The 20,422-nt window shown below is 42.3% G+C and overlaps 1 protein-coding gene across 7 annotated transcripts in view; it reads right to left on the reverse strand.

Annotated features, from left to right (window-relative positions):
• Window positions 1-20,422, reverse strand: part of PTPRO (protein tyrosine phosphatase receptor type O) — a 223,115-nt gene that overhangs the window by 46,785 nt on the left and 155,908 nt on the right. For all 7 annotated transcript variants that reach the window (XM_039504818.1, XM_039504788.1, XM_039504836.1 and 4 more), the window contains 3 exons: window positions 19,266-19,459; window positions 16,344-16,455; window positions 1,763-1,914 (listed from right to left, as the gene is read on the reverse strand). In XM_039504818.1, coding sequence (XP_039360752.1) covers window positions 1,763-1,914; window positions 16,344-16,455; window positions 19,266-19,459 — 458 coding nt within the window. The remainder of the gene's footprint in view (window positions 1-1,762; window positions 1,915-16,343; window positions 16,456-19,265; window positions 19,460-20,422) is intronic.

Consider the following 20,422-nt stretch of genomic DNA (forward strand, 5'->3'; position numbering starts at 1 on the left):
TTCCCAATGACATTGATGGATGCAAGACACAAGTTCAATAGAATGTCACAGTGCAGAGAGAAGTAAATTTTACAGTCTATTTCTTATTGGTTGAAACAAACATAGCTAGTGAAAGATTTTTAAAAAAACAACTTTGAGGGGACTTTTTTAATCTGGATTTTGCAAGTTACATCAAACTTTTGAATAATTCTAACCAAACCATGGATCAGAGCACCCTGGAACTTTGGGTATTTGAAAATCAGTTTGGAATCCCTAGGAAAAATATAAAAGTTAGGGATGGATGAGCCTGTACAGCTATGACCCAAGATCATGCCTCTAGATTTGCATGGGAGGATCCTTGCACCCATTTGGAACCCTGCTGACTTCACTGAGATTCCGCATAGGTCTACCTGCACAGAGTGGATTGCAGGCTTAGGCCATAGGAAGAACTGACTTGAGCCATGCCCAGAATTCAAATTGAACCTAGAGCTGAATGTGCTTTGAGGTTCAAAAAGAGTGTGAATAATTACTGTTCTATTATTTTTAATGTCCAAGCACCTCTCCCATTTCCCAGTTGCCACTGAAAGAGGAAGCAGAGTTGATGACATGCCATCAGAAAGGTTGTTCCCATTGCATTTCTACCCCAGCTACAAGCAATGCACATCAGAAACCTCAAGGTAGTACCCTCCTTAACCAATTGTGTAATCATAACCACCTGGAGAAAGAATACGTAAATTATATTGCCTGCAACTAAAAAGGAAACACAGGCATGTTTTTGGGTTAAGTCACTAGTAATTAAAAATTGAAGGAACATGTCAGGTCAGAAATCAAATAATTCATTTATTTTAAGAAATATTACTTGTTTTACTGATAGCACTTTATATTATTAAAACTGTGGTTGCATTTTTAAATTCTCACTTAATATTACCACATTTGGTGTTATTTCTATTTGCAAGAGTAGATCATACAAGGTGCTAGTCAGCCACAATTCCCAGTTCATTTTATGGGTATAATGGGTTCTCAGCACCTCAACATATCAGACACTGAATGGCTGTTTCGCTTACTAATTCTCATGATCGATCTCAATGCTTCTGGTCTGGGGTAGCAAAAATGGAAGGGAAATATTTTATTTTTAAATCATGAAACAAATCTATTAATGTTGGGTGAGATTTACCCCTGTTCCGAGAGCCAAAATAAAGTCTATGCACTATTCAAGTCCCACCTCAGGTATGTCTTCACTGCTCAGTTAACCCAGGGTCCTACCCAAGTTCAAACCCAATCTCCACCACCACCACTCTCCACACACAAACATCTCTGACTTGGGTTTGGAAATGCTGAAAGCCTAGGCTAGCTGATCCAGCTGGGATATGTCTCAGCGCTGGTTTAACTCAGGCTGGAATCTGCCCACTTTGCAGTGAGGATGCAGGCTAAATCATTTAAGTGTGGCTAGTCCTCCAATGACCTTCCCACAATTCCCCTAGAAGAACAGACAAGTTCTCCTGAAATTGATACAACTGACAGGAAACTCATTCTTTTTTTTTCTTTTAAAAAACAAGAACTACTTTATTTTGAAGTCTTAAATGGGTTGTAAAGGGTGCATAGCCCTTATACTGGCTCTCTGCAAAGGGGTACATTTAACCCACTAGGATTTGCAGAAGCTTAATTGACCTGACCATAGTTTGTAATATGAAGTTTGTGTATTGAACATGACAACTTTTTTTTTAAAACATTAGAAAGAACAAATGCGCAGTCATGAAGCTTTAAAAATCCTATTAAGACTTACGCTCTTTTTGATTTTTTTCTTGCCTTCAGCAATGATCATCCAGTGCAGCATCCTGGAATGAGACAAGTCGGTCTCATCATCTCCATATGTCCAACTGACATACAGCAGATTGTTGAAATATTCTACTGAGGTGATCTCTGGTGACACCGGGGCTGGGGAGAACAAGAAAAAGATGTTACAAACAAGATCTAACTTAATATATAATTAAGTCCAAAAATTAACCTTGGCTACTCACTGCCAAAGGGACTTTATTGGGAGAAAGAGCTTAACAAAAAAAAATTAGACATGTATAAATAAGACTAGCACCTATAATTGCACTAGCTCTGCATTGCTTGTAGGTATAGTTGGTTGGAAAACTGAAAAGCTTCCACATAAGAAGTCTTAATTCAAAATCTCTCAGGGCTGGTCCATACTAAGAAGCAGGGTTGAACTAGGGTACGCAAATTCAGCTACGTGAATAGCGTAGCTGAATTCGAAGTACCCTAGTTCGAACTACTCACCCGTCCAGACGCCGCGGAATCGAAGTTCGCGGCTCCAAGGTCGACTCCGCCACCGCCTTTTGCAGTGGTGGAGTACCGGAGTTCGAACTATTGCTTCCGGAGTTCGAACTATCGCGTCCAGATTAGACGCGATAGTTCGAACTCCGAGAAGTCGAACTCACCGCGTCGACCCGGCTCGTAAGTGTAGACTAGCCCTCAGTTGAAAAATGTTGGAAGTTTCAAACCAATTTGAAACAAAATTTATTTCAACTCTACAATAAAAAATGAACTTAAACATTTAGTTTAAACTTAAAACTTTTCAACTTCTTTAAAAAAAACTGAAATGAAATGACATTTTAAATGAAAAATAAGTGAACATTTTCTTGTAGAATCTTGTTTTCTACTTAAAGCCATTTCATTTCAGTTTCTGTAAACAAAAACCACCTTTAAAATCAGAACAAAACTGTTCGGATTGTTAAGAAATGTTGATTAGAAACAGAAGTGTTCACTTTGAAATTTCCTGTGGGAAAACTGATTTTTTTTTAAATCAAAATTGCCATTTGTCTGCAAAACAAAAACAACTTTAGTTTTGAAAAAAACACCCTCCCCCCCCCACACACATTTTCAACAGGACAACTTTCTGTACAAAAATGTTGACCAACTCTATTCCCAGGGTGAAATTCACCACCACGCAAAAGGCCAGCACAAAGCCTGTGCATCACTTAAGTCCTCAAAATAAACTTTAAGGGAAAATTAAGTGGAGTAGAGGCAGTGAGGTGAACTCCAATGATGCCTTAAAACCACAACTGAGCCCACAGTGACTTCAATGACATTGTGTGGGTACAACAGAATAGCATATTATTCAGCGAGCACAGTATATTTTTTGGGAACTACATGATGAAAAAAACTGAGTTCTTGCACTTTGTAAAGGCATTTAGACCCATGCAAAGGGAGTTCAAAGTGAGTTTAACACACTACCATGTGGATACAGTGCTTTTTACACTCATTTCATATAGATGTGAATGTCTACACAAGGCTGTGGAGAATCAGAACCTAGACTATTTTTTAAGTGGCCACAGGATGTCACTGTTGCTGTCACGAATGTAGCTGAGCATATACATTTTATCTTGCATTTGAACTTTTGACTCTAAGGCCTGGTCTACACTAGGACTTTAATTCGAATTTAGCAGCATTAATTCGAATTAACCGCGCACCCGTCCACACCAGGAAGCCATTTAATTCGACCTAGAGGGCTCTTTAGTTCGAATTCGGTACTCCACCCCGACGAGGGGAGTAGCGCTAAATTCGACATGGCTATGTCGAATTAGGCTAGGTGTGGATGCAAATCGAACTTAGTAGCTCCGGGAGCTATCCCACACTGCACCACTCTGTTGACGCTCTGGACAGCAGTCCGAGCTTGGATGCTCTGACCAGCCACACAGGAAAAGTCCCGGGAAAATTTGAATTCCTTTTCCTGTCTGGACAGTTAGAATCTCATTTCATGGTTGGACATCGGGGCGAGCTCAGCAGCACCGGCAGCAATGCAGAGCTCTCCAGCAGAGGAGTTAATGTAATCTCTGAATAGAAAGAGGGACCCAGCATAGACTGACCAGGAACTCTTGGATCTGATCGGTGTGTGGGGCGAGGAGTCTGTGCTTTCGGAGCTGCGCTCCAAAAAACGGAATGCAAAGACCTACGAGAAGGTCTCCAAAGCCATGAGAGACAGAGGATACAGCCGGGATGCAACGCAGCACCGCGTGAAAATCAAGGACCCCAGACAAGGCTACCAAAAAATCAAAGCGGCAAACGGACGCTACGGAGCCTGCCATCACTGCCCCATCAGTGACCATGGACTCTGACGATGGGACAGTGTCGATGGCCAGTTCCTCGGCGATGTTCGCGGATGGGGAAGATGAGGAAGGGTTTGTGGAGGACGAGGCAGGCGACAGCGCTTACAACGCTGGTTTCCCCGACAGCCAGGATCTCTTCATCACCATCACGGAGATCCCCTACCAACCCTCCCCGGCCATTAACCCGGATCCTGAATCAGGGGAAGGAGCAGTCGGTAAGTGCTTTAACCATGTAAACTTTTATTCTTAATATAACAGGAATCTGAAGTATGTGAAAAGGAGGTCTCTCTCTATATGGGGATAGAACAGAAATCCTCCTGGGAGATCTCCACGAAGCTCTCCTGGAGGTAATCGAAAAGCCTCCGCAGGAGGTTCCTGGGGAGAGCTGCCTTATTGGGTGCTCCGTGGTAGCACACTTTTCCACGCGAGGCTTTCATGAGGTACTCAGGGAGCATTGCCTCCCCGAGCACGGCTGCATAGGGCCCTGGTTTGTGCTGGCTTTCACGCAGCATGCGCTCTCTATCTCCTTCAGTGACCATCCTCAGGGTGATCTCGCTCGGAGACTCCTGCATCTAATTAGGGGAATTACTGTAATGTTACGCCTGGTCCAAAGTATTTTTAAAAAATCTCCGGACAGACGGCATAGCAGAGACTCAGCACGCTGCTGCGTGACGAGCGTAACGGAAAGTCAAAGAATCAAATGGACGCTCATGGAGGGAGGGGGGACTGAAGACGCAAGGTATCCCACAGTTCCTGCTGTCTCCGAAAAGCATTTGCATTCTTGGCTGAGCTCCAAATGCTTCTAGGGTCAAACACAGTGTCCGCGGTGGGTCAGGGCATAGCTCGGCAATTTACGCACCCCCCCCCACCCTCAGAAGTGAAAGGGAAAACAATCCTCTGTTGACTCTTTTACATGTCACCGTATCTTTACTGAATGCTGCAGATAGATGCAATGCTGCAGCACTCAACACCAATATCCTTGCTCCCCCCCCCGCCATGGGTGGCTGACGGTACAATATGACTGATATCCATCGTCATCATCAGCCTATTGGCAAATGGGGCAGTGCAAAAGGACTGGTAACCATGCTGACTAGCATCTGTCAGGTCCCCCAGTGTCAGGTGAACCTAATTTTTCATGGTAGATGGTGCAGTATGGCTGGTAACTGTCTTCATCATAGCAACAGGGGGCTGAGCTTCATCAGCCCCCACCCTTCATGTGTAAAGAAAAGATTCAATTGCCCCTGGACTAGCAGCAGGATGCTGGGCTCCTCTCCTCCACACTCCTTAATGTCCTATCTGGACTATCATAGCAACTGGAGGCTGCCTTCCACTCATTTCTCACTAACAAGTCACTGTGTCTTATTCCTGCATTCTTTATTACTTCATCACACAAGTGGGGGGACAATGCTATGGTAGCCCAGGAAGGCTGAGGGAAGAACGGAATCAACAGGTGGGGTTGTTGCAGGAGCACCCCCTGTGAATAGCATACAGCTCATAATCTATGCAGGATCTGACACAGAGCAGCTGTGCTCTCTGGTTCTCTGATACAGTGGTTCTCTAGTACACTTGCCCATATTCTAGGCAGGACTGATTCTGTTTTTTGATACCATAAAGGAGGGATTGACTCAGGGAGTCATTCCCAATTTTGGCTTTTGCGCCCCTGGCTAAGAGCAGCCAGGGGCACTTATGACAGCAGCAAATGGTGCAGTGCAAAAGGACTGGTAACCATGCCCATCTTATTACCAATTTATGGTATGGTAGATGGTACAGTATGGCTGGTAACCATCTCTGCTGTCATGCAAAAGCAAAAGCATGCTGCTGTGTAGCGCTGCTGGACCGCCTCTGTCAGTGGCATCTAGTACACATACGGTGACAGGCACAAAAGGCAAAACAGGCTCCATGGTTTCCACGCTGTGGCGTCTGCCAGGGCAATCCAGGGAAAACGGGCTTGAAATGATTGTCTGCTGTAGGAAGGGATGACTGACGACATTTACCCAGAACCACCTGCGAAAATGGTTTTTGCCCCATCAGGCACTGGGATCTCAACCCAGAATTCACAGAGACAGACTAGACTGTGTTCATTGTTCGCAAAAATTTATCTTTGCAAGGAATTCACTCCCTTTTTCCCATCACACAGCTTCGACTGTCTCCAGACCTGCCACAGCATCCCCCTCACAGAGGCTGGCAAAGATTAGGCGGCGAAAGAAAAAGACACGGGACGAGATGTTCGCTGAACTTATGGGGTGCTCCTGAGACGAGGAGGACCAGCAGAGCCAGTGGAGGGAGACCCTCTCTCTGTACCAGCGCTCACACAGCGAACAGGAGGAGAGGTGGCGTGAGGAAGACAAGCAGGCGACTCAAACGCTGCTTGGACTAATGAGGGAGCAAACGGACATGCTCCGGCGCCTTGTGCATGTTCTGCAGGACCTCAGGCAGGAGGACAGAGCCCCCCTGCAGTGTATCTGCAACCACCCTCCCCCGCCACAAAGTCCCATACCCCCCTCACCCAAAATAACCAGAAGGAGGGGCGCCAGAGGCCGTGAAAACTGTCACTGCACCCCAGCAGAGTGCTCAAGTACCCAAAAGCTCTCATACCCTAAATTTTGAGAAGTCCTTTCCTTCCCGCCTCACCCAAGCCCCCGTCCCAGTTTCATCCCCTAACTGTCTAGTTGATAATAAAAAATACTTTTCTGTTAATTACTGTTTCCGTCATGTTCTTTTAGAGGAGACTGTGTTTGAAGGGGGGGAATGGGGGTTGGTAATTTGACAGGACAATCACCTTTACCAGGGTACAGACATGGGGGCAGGATCAGCAGCAGGTCACACACACACACTGCAGTCAGTAGGCACCCTGGTCGGTATGGGAAGTGGTTTGCAGGTTCTGTGTGGGTGGGGGGGTACGTGACTTTGTAGCGGGGGAGGGGGGTTACAGATCTCATGCGACGGTCCCTGTCCTGGACCACAGAGCCACACAGCAGAGGAATCTGTATCCGTTCTCCCCCGCCAAAAGGCCACATAGCCCCCGCACACAGAGTCCCAAAAAGGAGGGATGGCAGGCTCCGTTGAAACATCCAGTCCGGCACTGCAGACCGCTCTGGGAGCAGGAGCCTGTCATTCCTCGAGTTTACAGGCGGTCTTTACATCACTGCACACCCTACCCAGCACAGTCCGTGTCCCAGTTTCAACCCTGTAACGCAAAGTCATCAATAAAGAAACCTTTGTAAAGTTACAGTGGAACATGTATTTTATTTTTAAACGTGTGTTGGAAGTTGGGGAAGCGGGGTGGGCGGGGTATGTAACTGCAGATGCTAGTCAACAGTCACTTGGTAAAGAAACAGGGGCAGGTTCAGCTTCTCTGTAAAGAAACTGAACAGTCACAGGTCACGCTGCTCACTGCTCGCTGGTACTTGAAGAGTTCCTTGTCGCTGTGCAAGGCGCCTGCACAGAGCTTCACGAGCCAGGGCATTAGCGGGTAGGCTGGGTCCCCGACGATCACTATAGGCATCTGCACATCCCCAAGACTTATTTTGTGGTCCGGGAAGAAACTACCTTCCTGCAGGCGTCTAAACAGACCAGAGTTCCTGAAAACACACACGTCATGAACTTTGCCTGGCCACCCGACATTGATGTTGGTAAAACGTCCCCCATGGTCCACCAGTGCTCGCAGCACCATTGAAAAGTAGCCCTATTTCTCAGCAGCTGACTGTGGAAGAGGTGGACGATAAAGTGCGAGGAGTTGACAACGGCCATAACTGCAGCAGGATCCGTGCTCAAAGTGCTGTGGCGCCTGCGCTGTCACTGAGCTGAAAAGTGCACGAACAGATTGCCCGCAGGGAGGGAGGGAGGGAGGGAGGGCATGATTGACGGTTCAATGATGACAGTTACCCCAAACCACCCTCGACACATTTTTCCCCCCAGCATGCATTGGGGGGAAATCCCAGAATTCCAATGGGCAGCGGGGAGTGTGGGAACTGTGGGATAGCTTCCCACAGTGCACCGCTTCCAAAGTCGACACTGGCCCCGTTACTGTGGACTCACACAGTCGAACTAGTGTATTTAGTGTGGATACACAACTTCGACTTCATAAGGTCGATTCCACAAATTCGAATTAAGTTGATTCGAAATAGTCTTGTAGTGTAGACATACCCTAAGAGGAGGACAAAGGTTTTTGAAGTGGAAATTTAGGATGGTGGCAAACACAATTTTAAGCAATTTTAACAGAATTTATTATAGCACTTCTTCTATCAAGTCCCTCTCAAAACCCTCTTCTTCCATGATGCCCACAACAAATGAATTAATTTTTTTTAAAGACGTCCCCCTACTCTGGATTGCCCAGTGCATCCTATTTTTATGTCTGTCTGACTGAGTACAAGCTTTCCTAGGGAGAAACTGTCTCTACTTGTGTAATGAGCAATCTGAGTTCATTATTGAAATGAAATAAATGAAAAATAATGGTAATAATTCTCTCCTATTTCTCTCTCAGCATGGACAAGATCATTTGTTTCCTTTTTTGTGTGCATTCAAAATGTTAACAGATTTATAATGATGAAGCAGCAAGATATGTAAAAAATAAAACACACAAGAAAGAGAGGAAATGAAAACTACAAGCATCCATATGAAGGAACAAAGGACAACTTCCAAATAAGAACAGACATGACTATACTCAAACACATGGTGGCCCAACCATCTTAGACCTATACATGCTGCACTTTATCATGATATTTATTACTAACTGGCTTCAAAGTGCATTCTGTCCTCCATCTAGATAAACAGCTTTATATTTTAATATGAATATTTTGTTTGTATTTTTAAATCCCACTGTTTATAGCAGGTGCCATTAAAACCTCATTAGTTCCCTACTTTGCAGTGTTTGTGGTGTCACAATGTTGCATATAGTAAATACAGCAGGGTATCACAGTTGCTGCAGGTGCCTGGGGTGCTGAATGAGGGGGGTTATAAGTGGTGCATTTACTTGTATACAGTCTTGAAGCCTCACAACTCGTCCTCCCCAACAGGGGACTTCAGACCAGAGGTTGCTGGAAAGATCTAGGTCATCTAGTCATGTTGTATTTTTTTTTTTTTTTTTTACATTCCAGCTGCAGTAGATCACTTAAACAGCAATCCTGCAATGAGCTCCATGCAGGCATTAATTTCAACTGGGGTCCACATAGATGCGGCACTGTCTGCATGGAGCCTGTTGCAGGATCTGGGCCCAAGACCTGTGATTATCTTTGTGTTTTGGTGTAAATGGTATGTTGAGATTTCCAGGCTACAAGGTTTAGCCTCTCAGCAATAAGAGAAGCACACAAGTTTGGTTGTAATGGCAGGAAAGGCAGAAAAGGTGAGGCTTTTTCCTTAGAACATCAGGCTCAAACTCTGCAGAGCAAGTAATATTGTTAATATGGATACAGGAAAGGCAAAAGTGTTCAATAAATATTTCTGTTCTTTATTTGGAAAGAAGCAGGATAATGTATTCATATCACAGGAGGAGGAAGTGCTTTCTAGTTCTTTTGTAACTAAGGAGGATATTAAACTGCATCTACTAGGACTAAACATTTTTAAAGCAGCAGACCCGTATAACTTGCACCCAAGAGTCCTAAAAAGAGTTGGCTGAGAAGATCTATGGCCCACTGATGTGAATTTTTAATAAATCTTGGAATACCAAGGAAATTCCAGAAGAGTGCTAATGTTGTGCCAATATTCAAAAAACATTCAAGCAGGATGACTGGGTAATTACAGACCTATTAGCCTGACATCAATCCTGGGCAAAATAATGGAAAAGATAACACGGGATTCAAATTAATTAAGAATTAAAGGATAGGAATACAATTAATGTCAGTCAACATGGTTTATGGAAAATAGGTCTTGTTGAACAAATCTGATTTCAATTTTTGTATGAGATTTCAGGTTTGGTTGATAAAGGTAACTGCCTAGATACAACACACAGACTTTTGTAAAGGCATTTGACTTAGTACCACGTGACATTCTGATTAAAAATTAGCACTATACAGTATCATTAAATCACACATTAAATGGATTAACTGACATTTCCAAATGTAGCTGTCAATGGGGAATCGTCACTGAATGGGGGAGTTTCTAATGGGGTTCTGCAGAGATAAGTACTAAGCCCAACCCCATTCAACATTTTCATCAATGATTTGGAAGTCAATATACAATCACTGCTGACAAAATGTGCAGATGACACAAATACTGGCAGAGCATTAAATAATGATGAAAACAGGGCAGTCAGACAGAGTGATCTGGATTGCTTGGTAAACTGGGCCCACTCAAACAAAATGAAGTTTAATATAGCCAAATGCAAAGTTATATATCTAGGAGCATGAATGCAGGCCATACCTACCTTGTACATACCTACAGCACAGGGTATCCTGGAAAGCTATAGCTCTGAAATGGATCTTGGGGTCCACAGTGTACAAACAACTCAAGACATGTTCCCAGTGTCATGCTGTGACAAAAAGGACTAATACAATTCTTGACTGTATACATAGGGGAGTAAGAAGTAGGGAATGATTTTACCTCTATACATGGCATTGGTGAGACTCATGCTGGAATACTGGTTCTGGAATGCATTTAAAAAGGACGTTGAAAAATTGAAATGGGAGTGTACAGAAAAGAGCCACAAAAACGATGTGAGGGCTGGAGGAAATGCATTAAGAGAGAGACTTAAAGAGCTTGAGCTGTTTAGCTTATCAAAAAGAACATTGAGGGCTGACTTGATTACATTGTACAAGGGAGAAAATAGCGGGTACTAAAGGGTTCTTCAATCTAGTGGAGAAAGAGATAACGAGAACCAATGAATACAGACAAATTGAAATGAGAACTAAGGCACACATTTTTAACAGTGAGGGTGATTAACCGTTGGAACAAACGACCAAGGGAAATGGTGGATTCTCCATTTCTTGGAGTCTTCAGGTCAAGACTGGGTGCCTTTCTGGAGAATATGCTGTAGCCCAGGGGTTGGCAACCTTTCAGAAGTGGTGTGCCGAGTCTTAATTTATTCACTCTAATTTAAGGTTTTGTGTGCCAGTAATACATTTTAACGTTTTTAGAAGGTCTCTTTCTATAAGTCTATAATATATAACTAAACTATTGTTGTATGTAAAGCAAATAAGGTTTTTAAAATGTTTAAAAAGAAGCTTCATTTAAAATTAAATTAAAATGCAGAGCCCCCCGGACTGGTGGCCAGGACCCAGGCAGTGTGAGTGCCACTGAAAATCAGCTCGCGTGTCGCCTTTGGCAGGCGTGCCATAGGTTGCCTACCCCTGCTTTAGCCTAACACAAGTCATTAGGCTCAATACAGGGGTAACTGGATGAAATGTAATGTCTGATCTTCTGGATAATCACAGGCCAAGATGATCTAATGATTCCTTCTGGCCTTAAACTCTCTGACTCTATGAACTCTATGAAAGTTCTTGATTTTGAAAAGCATCTAACTCAAGGGAGAGAGTATGCAAGAGGTTTATTCATTTGTTTCAGATTGTGACCATGTCTACTACATAAAAACTTGATCCATTTCTCCACTGAAGGCACTGACAGTTTTTCCTTGTCATCAATGACAGCTGGACATGGCCCTATGGCAGATGAAAATTTGTAGTAATCCTTCCACGGCTGAATTTTGTTGCATCTTCTGGAAACACCATATTGAAGAGTCCGGAACCCACTAGGGCACTTGCACTTTAAAATCTGTCCTTGAAGCACAGAACAAAGGTGCAGAGAGAAAATATTTCTTCCCTCATGCTTGGCTGAGTATATTATGTAGCAACCAAATGGTTAAAAAGTGACTTCATTACACTGACACAGAAAACGGGTGAGAAATGTTATCAAAGAGTATTCACAGGACTCTGGCAGTCACTATTAATTTTACAAGTCATATGCCCAAAAAATCATTGACAACAGAGTGCAAAGAAGTGAGAGCAGATGTTTCAGGATGGGATTTTGCCATTGACTTCAGTGCAGCCAGGATTCAGTGATTATTTTTGTCTGACAGCTAAATCAGGCCTATCTATATTAGATCTCCTGCAAGCGGTGCTCACTGAGTGCCTCTGCAGCACCATCTCCACAACTCCCCCACCTCACCTCCAGACCAAGCAGAAGTGCCGGAACAGTCGGGAGTGGGTGGAAAACAGGTGGACTGATTTTAGTGGCAAATTTTTACGGCTCTGAGCCCAGCTAGGAGAAAATGGGTTCTAGTCTATCCTGTGCAGGATCAGAATTATTCACTGCTTTCTCATCAGTTACACATGGGCCCTTGGTCTACACAATGGTGCTCTCCAGACTGGGCAGAGGACATCATTTTGCTCTACAAAATGGCATCCTCCATGTGGTGTGACCTCACATGCACTAAATGTGTGAGGTCAGAATGCAATTTTGTAGAGTAAAATGGTGTCTTCCATGCAACATGACTTTGCAAAAGCTCCAGAACACAGTGTTCTGGTGTATTCTGGCTCCACCACACCACTGCACAGGAATTCCCGAAGTGCTTGTCCTTCACTGTCCTCTGTCAGGCTGATCCAATCAGTAATGTGTTCCTGGTGCTATTTATTTATTATTGCATTGCCTTCAGTGTATTTTACACTACTCTCCAAATGTTAAATTCTCATTGAAGAATCCTTTGCAGATTTCAAAATGTCACACGACTGCACACCGCAGAAGTTGTCTGGGAGAGCCAGAGGTTTGGATATTGGGGTAGGGATCATTTGGGGTTTTTTACATCCAGGAAGCTAGAGGAAATGGGATTTGTTTTCAGTATCCAGGTGGCAATGGAGATTTTTTTTGTCATGGGGAGAAAAATGCATATTTTCTTCCCCTTCTCATTGTGTGAAAAGTTGATTTTGATGTGGTTTTAAATTTTGGAGGGGAAAAAAGGGCATTTCCTCATTTCCCACCACAGCATCACTTGACAGCAGCTAGATAATTAGAGCTGGTCAGAAATTTATTTTCTCTTTCTGCAAAAAATCTTGCTGATTTTTTTCTCCCACATCAACATTTTCTATAGGAAATATTTAGTTGGTTTCCGACAAACACCCAAAAGGAAAGCAGACATTTTCCATGAAAATTTTTGGAAGGTCAAAAATCCAATTTCCCCAGTTTTCAATTGGCACCATGAATGGCTCTCTGCTCCCCACCTTCAATATCTGCCACTACATCAAAAAATGACAAATGAGCACATTAGCTTGATTTTTCTGCTAAATTGAACTTAGAGGTGTTAACATTGGAAGTCCGATGAGTATCAAACAACATTATTTCACTTCTGATCCTTTTAGTAGAAAAATCAAACTAACATGCTTGTCATTGTTGGAGACAGTAGCAGGTACTGGCTCAGGGTACTGCAAGTCCCCCAAAGTAATTCAATTTTGCTTCTGCCATAATATAATTTTTATTTCAGGGGAACAGTATCTTATTATTAATTATTTGTATTGCGATAGTATGTTGAGGCCATAACAGATATCAGAGCCCCATCATGCTTTACCATGTACACACAAATAGTAAAATATGTTCCTTGCACTTCAGACTCCCCAGGACCCCCCCCGCCGCTCCCATGTTGAATTAGCAATGCAGCATTTGCATTTAGGCATTTATAGGTCTAGATAGGTAGATATAGGAGATATATGATATGGCATAATAACAGGGAAGGCCAACAGGAAAAAGAAAACGAACCAACGCCTACTGTGAAACATGGCATAAAACAGTATACATATTATAAAAACAAAATAAAAGCAATTGAGAATCTTGTACAATGTAGCATGTAGTGGGTAGTAGTTGGGGGGGGCTTTGGGAGGCTTGCTGTGCAAACTCATTGGTAGTAGTTGTATTGGCAAATTTGGGCAACAAACAATTTTTATTAACAATCCCCCCACCCCCCCCCACCCAGGCACTGCTGCCTAAATCCTCCCCCCCCCCTTTCAGGCCAGGGTCTGCAAACAAAAAAATATAGATAGAATATAGAACAAAGGCAATTTTCTCTGTGTCTTCTATGGGGGGGGGGGGGGGGATGTGAGGACCAGAGAGGGGGGGAGAGAAAGGGAAGAGAGACTGCTGAGCTGATCCAATGCAAACTGCAAAGGAGGGGTCAGGCAGCAGGCACACTACCAACCAAAACTGCCCAGAAAAAACAAAAAGGAAAACCATGTATGAAAAAATGAAAAAAAAAAGTAAATGTCACAATGTCACAACTCCCAATCCCCATTAAGGTATTTTAAGTAAAAATTAATTTTTTAAACTTATAAGCTCGTAAAAATTGTAAACAGGCAGGGGGAGTTTTAACCCTCCTCTCCTGCATGCATGCTTTGTATAATAAAAAAGTGCCAGTGTGTGTCTCTGAAAAAAATCAAAGGCGTGGTCAATTTTTCCACGACACACTGAAAGACTTACAATCTAAATAGACAAGACAGAATAAGAGTGGGAGCAGAAAAAGAGAGGCACTAAGGGATCAAGTGATTTGTCACAGAACAGGTCAGTGGCAGAGGCATGAGCAGAACCCAGCTCAATTGAGTGTTGGTCCATCCATTCCAATATTTTGGAAGCAAGATATTGAAATAGATGAACCAATGGACCATCCCCTCCCATATCCTGCTTCCAAAAGTAGTCATTAACTGAAGCTCTGGGGAAGGCAACCTTCTTCTCCTTTAATACATCTTTGATCCGCCTGGCTATTTATGTACTGCTGCACAGTTGGTCTGCAAACACTATCTGAGCTTGTACAATTATTATTGTTAATCATCCTAAAATTACACAACCCTTGTTGAAATCCATCCACAGTATTTCATTGGCTTTTTTAAACTGGAACAACTTTTTAAACCTATTTCTGTGAAGTACATAGTTTTCCCAAAGGCAATATACGTTTACTTCAACCCTGAAAGTGTTACCTAAATGGTGATGGCCTTGTCAATGGGAGTTGATGGTGCTCAACATCTCCAGTAGTTGCTCACCATCTTGGAGAACTGAACCCCAAGTATCTGAGTGAGGAGTGAAGGGGCATCAACAACAGTCAAGGACCCACTGGGAGACAAGGAAGCCATCTGAGGATCTGGCTCTGTGTGACTTGCCCAAGGTCATAGAGGTAGCCTCCCAAGTGTCAATCCAGCGCCTTGACCCCAAGACTATCCTCCCCCCGACCCATCCCCTTGCAATGAACAGAGGCAACACTTGCCAGCAAAGACCAACTGGGAGTGTGAAAAAATTGTAGCACAAAACATGGCCAGCCTCATTTTGCACTAAAATAAACAGCCCTACAGCATGTTAACTATTTATGCTGTAATAAATGTCACATGGCAATTTAATGTGTGTGAACTGTGGGGTGTAGACTTAGATACTAGGAAGGGAAAAGAGGTGGGGATAAAAAAGAAGGACTTGGGAACAGTAAAAATATAGGGAAAAATATACTTTGTTTAGTTTTAGGTCCCATAGTAACTGAAATACAGAAGCTCCCTTAGCTGGTCCATAATAATATAGCTCCCAGCTAAAGTGGAATCCAGAGTTAGAACAATCCTTTGTTTTGGCTGAATGGGCAAGTTGTGTGGGCCTCTGATAGGTTTCCTGACTAAACTTGGTCTTTGGCTTAGGCAGAAGCCTGCTCTAGCCTGGAAGCCCACAGGCTCAACTAGGGTAACCAGACAGCAAGTGTGAAAAATCGGGACAGGGGGCGGGGGGGTGATAGGAGCCTATATCAGAAAAAGACTCAAAAATCAGGACCATCCCTATAAAATCAAGACTTCTGGTCACCCTAGGCTGAACAAAGCCTTTCAAGGGTGGAGCAAATCTTTCAAGGTTGGGCAGGCTTATGTCTAAGCCAGGCTTCTAAGCTAATGTCAGTCAAATGCTAAGTCTTCCAAAGCCAGAGCAGGTCCCTGTCAACCCAAGAGCCCAGAATAGACAGAATCTTTCAAAGCTGAGTCCTGACCCCTGCCCTCTCAACTCCAGCCAATCAATCAGCAATCACTCATCACAATAGAGCTACACGAATTCAGTAATAAAGTGGGCAAAACTAATGGTGCATGAAGGTATAAGCAGAATCACTGAAATTCATGGGGCAGGTCAGCAATGAAATGACGTCTGTAATGAATCAAAACAACTTTCACAATTTGCCCTACAAGGCTTTAAAATTAAATTCTAAAAAGCCCCTGCACAAATATTTACAGGTGAACACCACCATAATCTTCCTAGATACGTTTCCTCAGAACTCACATTTCCCCTTGCACTTCTCCATCAACCACTTGCCGTGCTGCTGCTTACCTGTTATGTAGCTGATGGTAGAACTGTCACAGCAGCTCAATTCTGGGTCTCCCCAAGTCACCATGGTAACCCGAAAATTGTAATACCAAGCAGGCAATAGATTGGCTATTTTCTGTAAAGGGACAGCAAATGGCGAGTCACTGCTCAGTAAAGATTTTGTCAATGTAAAAGATGACTGCCACTTGCTATAGAATAGATTTACTGCTGCCACAATGTGTACAATGCTGCTGACTTGAGTGGAACAGTGCCCACTTAAAATCCATGGTTAATCTAGCCCATTTTGAACTTTTAGATTTGTAAACGCTTTTCAAAGAGAGAGAAAAAAGTAGGGCTAAATTCTGGCAGATGCTTGGAAAGAAATTTTACTCTTAACCCCCTTTTCTCCCAGAAAGGAATGCAATGATACATTAAAAAAGCTACAATAGCATGGACCCATATCCTGTTGCAAGACAGCTGCCATTCCTACTTTCCATTCCCATGAATCATTTACACCCTGAGGATGTGTGTGGCTTTACTCTAGTGAGTACACCATTGAGCACAAGAAAGCTATTCGCTTGAGTAAAGATATTCATATATGTAAGTGTTTGCAGGACCGAGGCTTTAATTTGTGCAATGGCCTATGCACAGAGACCACTTCCTAGCCATGGCAACCATATTGTGTACAAACAAACATGTAGGAGCAAGGATTTGCTCATGTCCCAATGCTCTCATTGATTTCTAGAGCTGGTCCAAAGTTTTGAGATGGAAGTTTCCTGTCAGAAAATGCTCATTAGGCAAAATCAACATGTTCCCATGGGAACATGTTGATTTCAATGAAATTTCACTTTGAAAAAGTAGAACTTCTTGTTTTGATTTGTTGTTTCAAATTTCATAATATAAATATTCTCTGTTTTTCTGTCAGACTCTAGACAAGGGGGGGAATTCAACCCAGAACATTTTTAACTACATTTTCGTAAAATCATTTTTTATCTCAGCCAAGTCAATATGTTTTGTTCAGGGTTTGTTAGTGTTGCCCCAGAATGCACGATTCTGCAATATCACAGATGCCGGAATGGTAATGGTTATAGGGAAACTTCAGGGGCAGTCTTATAATGGTGCATTGTTGAGCATTTCTAGTGAACCCCCAAAAGCCAAAGGCTTAAAAGACTGAAAATAATGTTATGAAGTTAGTTAAACCATAGTGCCATGCAGCCTTGTCAGAGGTGGGACTCAACATTTATTATTACATTTTGCAGTTCATTTTTAAAGAAACGTTCACTTTCATTTCAACAGTACAGTGACAGCTAGGGTTGGCAGAATTCAATTTTTATTTCCTTACAATGTTGACAGACAACACCAATGTTTATTTTTAAGCATTTTTTAGAATTTTAACTATTTAAATTTTCACAGTTGTGGGAAATTACATGGGGAGTCAGAGAGTTATTGAATGACAGCAGAGATGGAGATTAAAAAAGTGAAAGCTTTAAAACACACCAATTGTCAACATCTCACATCAAAATATACAAAATAAATATCCTTACATCAAAGCAATAAGTTCTTAAGTAGCATTCTTCTTACTTTGCCTATTGGTAAATTGAAATTATTGTTGATGGAAATATTTTTTCATCGTTTTGTGTTTTGGTGAAATCGACATTTACCAATAAAAATCTAATCCTTCCATGCAAAGATTTAAATTGAGATAAAGGAGTTCTAACTCCTCTTGTCTCTGCATGTACCTCCCATCAATATCAACTAGAATGCAAAACAACAGTGGACAATATTACTTGGCAACCATCTTAACTTTTGAACTTCATATTAAATGTCATTATTTCTAAGATCTCTTGGGTTTTACTCTAATTCTGCCGCATCATGATAATGACAAATTAATTACTCATTTAGTAGTTTATTTTGCCTTCTCATTTCCTTAGAGTTTTACATTTTAAATTTAGAGGTGCATGCTCAATTCCAATTAAACCAGTGTTACTACAATGACTACATGAATAGTGTTATGCATGAGTCACAAATGATTATAGTTTTCAATAGGAGCAACAGCTATCGCTATCCTTGTTTTTTTTTCAAACTCAACTTCCTAGACAATTTCAGCTGAAAAGGAGAATTGCTTATGGTTTTTCTCAGTCCAAAGGTAAAGTTTTAACAAAAGTTATCCATCCGCACTTGACAGCTAGAAAAATGTGTGGGGAGCGGGGGATGGAATGAAGTGTACACTTCTGCTGAAAGTCCTCAATCTTGCAAAGTTTTATGCATATGCTTAAGCACATTTGCAGGTTCAGGGCCTTTAAGTCTCTTTTGGCATGCACATAACTCAAAAACTAAATATTCCAGATGATTCACTGACATTATCAATGCTAGCTATGTAGATGGGGCTTTATTTCTATTTCCTCATGGAGATGCTACAGTTGCAAAAGTTTTTGACCACACAACTGTGGAAGTGCACAGTGGGATGGGGCGGGGGTTAATTCAGTGGGGAGGGGTTAATGTTTTAATTCTGTTGGGTCAAGTCCTCTCACCTTGAACACAGCCCTAGCAAATGAACTTTGCACAAGGAAGTCCTGCAAGGACTGAGGCTGGGAAGGAATCTGCCCTGAAGTCTTGGAACACCAAACACTCATGGGCTAAAGTGCCATATATAGCCACTGAACCCACCCACACTCCAATGGAGGGAAGGGCCATTTACTATCCCCTTACTAGATATACAATAAATAATTTGCACATTCATTAACTTTACCATGGATTTTCTGGCATTCCCTGGGGAAAATCTCTCTCTAATATCATGGTAAATCTCTCTATCGCATGTGGAAAACGTCCAGGGTTTAATGAAATCTGGTGTGTCTGCTGGTCAGTGGGCAAAATCTGAAAGAAACATTATCAGGAGCAAGCACCATACATGCAGGTGTGGGTAATAATCTGTAATGGTTACTTTACCACTGATGCAGTTAAGGAGACGGTAGCTGCAATTTCGTAGTAGGTCGTCCACTCAGAGGTCATCATTGATGGATTGAAGTAAAACATTTCTACAACATATTTCCTGAACACCCCAAGGTAAGGCCTGTTCCAACTGAGAATCACAGCTGTAGGTCCCAAAGGGTAAAGCATCAAATCCTTTATTCCAGTGGGTACTATAAAACAAGAAACTGGGGTTATTCACAAGTGTGTAGTTGCTAATGACAATTTTCACAACTAGTTTTCGCTCCCCTTTAACCAGCTATTCATATTTTTGGTCCATTTTGGCAATAAATTACTCCCATGCATATGCCTAACAGCTTGCTTGGGCCTCCATACAGAAGTAACAAGTTGTAGCATTGGTCCCTCAATTCTTATAGGCCTAAACTTTCAAAAATGACTACAGATTTTGGGTTCTTCCATTTTGGGGTGCTCAACTTGAGATGCCTTGAAGAGGTCTGATTTTCAAAGGAAGATGCTCAGACCTTTTTTGAAAATCAGGATCCTTTAAGGTGTCTCAATGTAGGTAGTCAAAAACAGAGGCATTAAAAATCATGATACTTGTGAAAGCGTAGACAATAATAAAGAATACTTTCATGTCTATTCAACCGTCCATGGAAAATATCCAAAAGTGCTTTACAAGCATTACTTAAGACACAGAATGCAAGTGTTATTATCCCTGTTTTATAGACGGTGAAATTGAAATAGAGAGCGGTCAAGTGATCTGAACAACTATGTCACACAGCCAGACTCTGCAACCTTTAGTCATGCTGGAAAGCACTTACTCAGATATGTACTTCAATGGGACTACCTGCTTAAGTAGGTATCACTCAGCATGAGTAAAGGTTGCAGTTTAATCCACTCTGTGTAGGTGCCAGAGCAAAGAATAAAATCCAGAATGCCCAAATGTGTAACAGCACTCAAAATCATCCATTCCCTCATAAATCTATCCTTTCAGCACCTTCTCAGAATATTAGAATCTTTCTAATGAAACTATGACACTGAGGATGAAGAGGAGAACTACTTTTTGTAAGTGTTATTTCTCTTATTTTTGCTTCGGCCTTAACCACCACCAATAATTTCACCAAACCAAACCTTTTAAATAGGAATTTGAATGATGAATTTGCCCTTATTTGAAC

Source organism: Mauremys reevesii, linkage group 1 (genome assembly GCF_016161935.1).
Source record: "Mauremys reevesii isolate NIE-2019 linkage group 1, ASM1616193v1, whole genome shotgun sequence".
NCBI classification, from domain to species: Eukaryota; Metazoa; Chordata; order Testudines; family Geoemydidae; genus Mauremys; species Mauremys reevesii.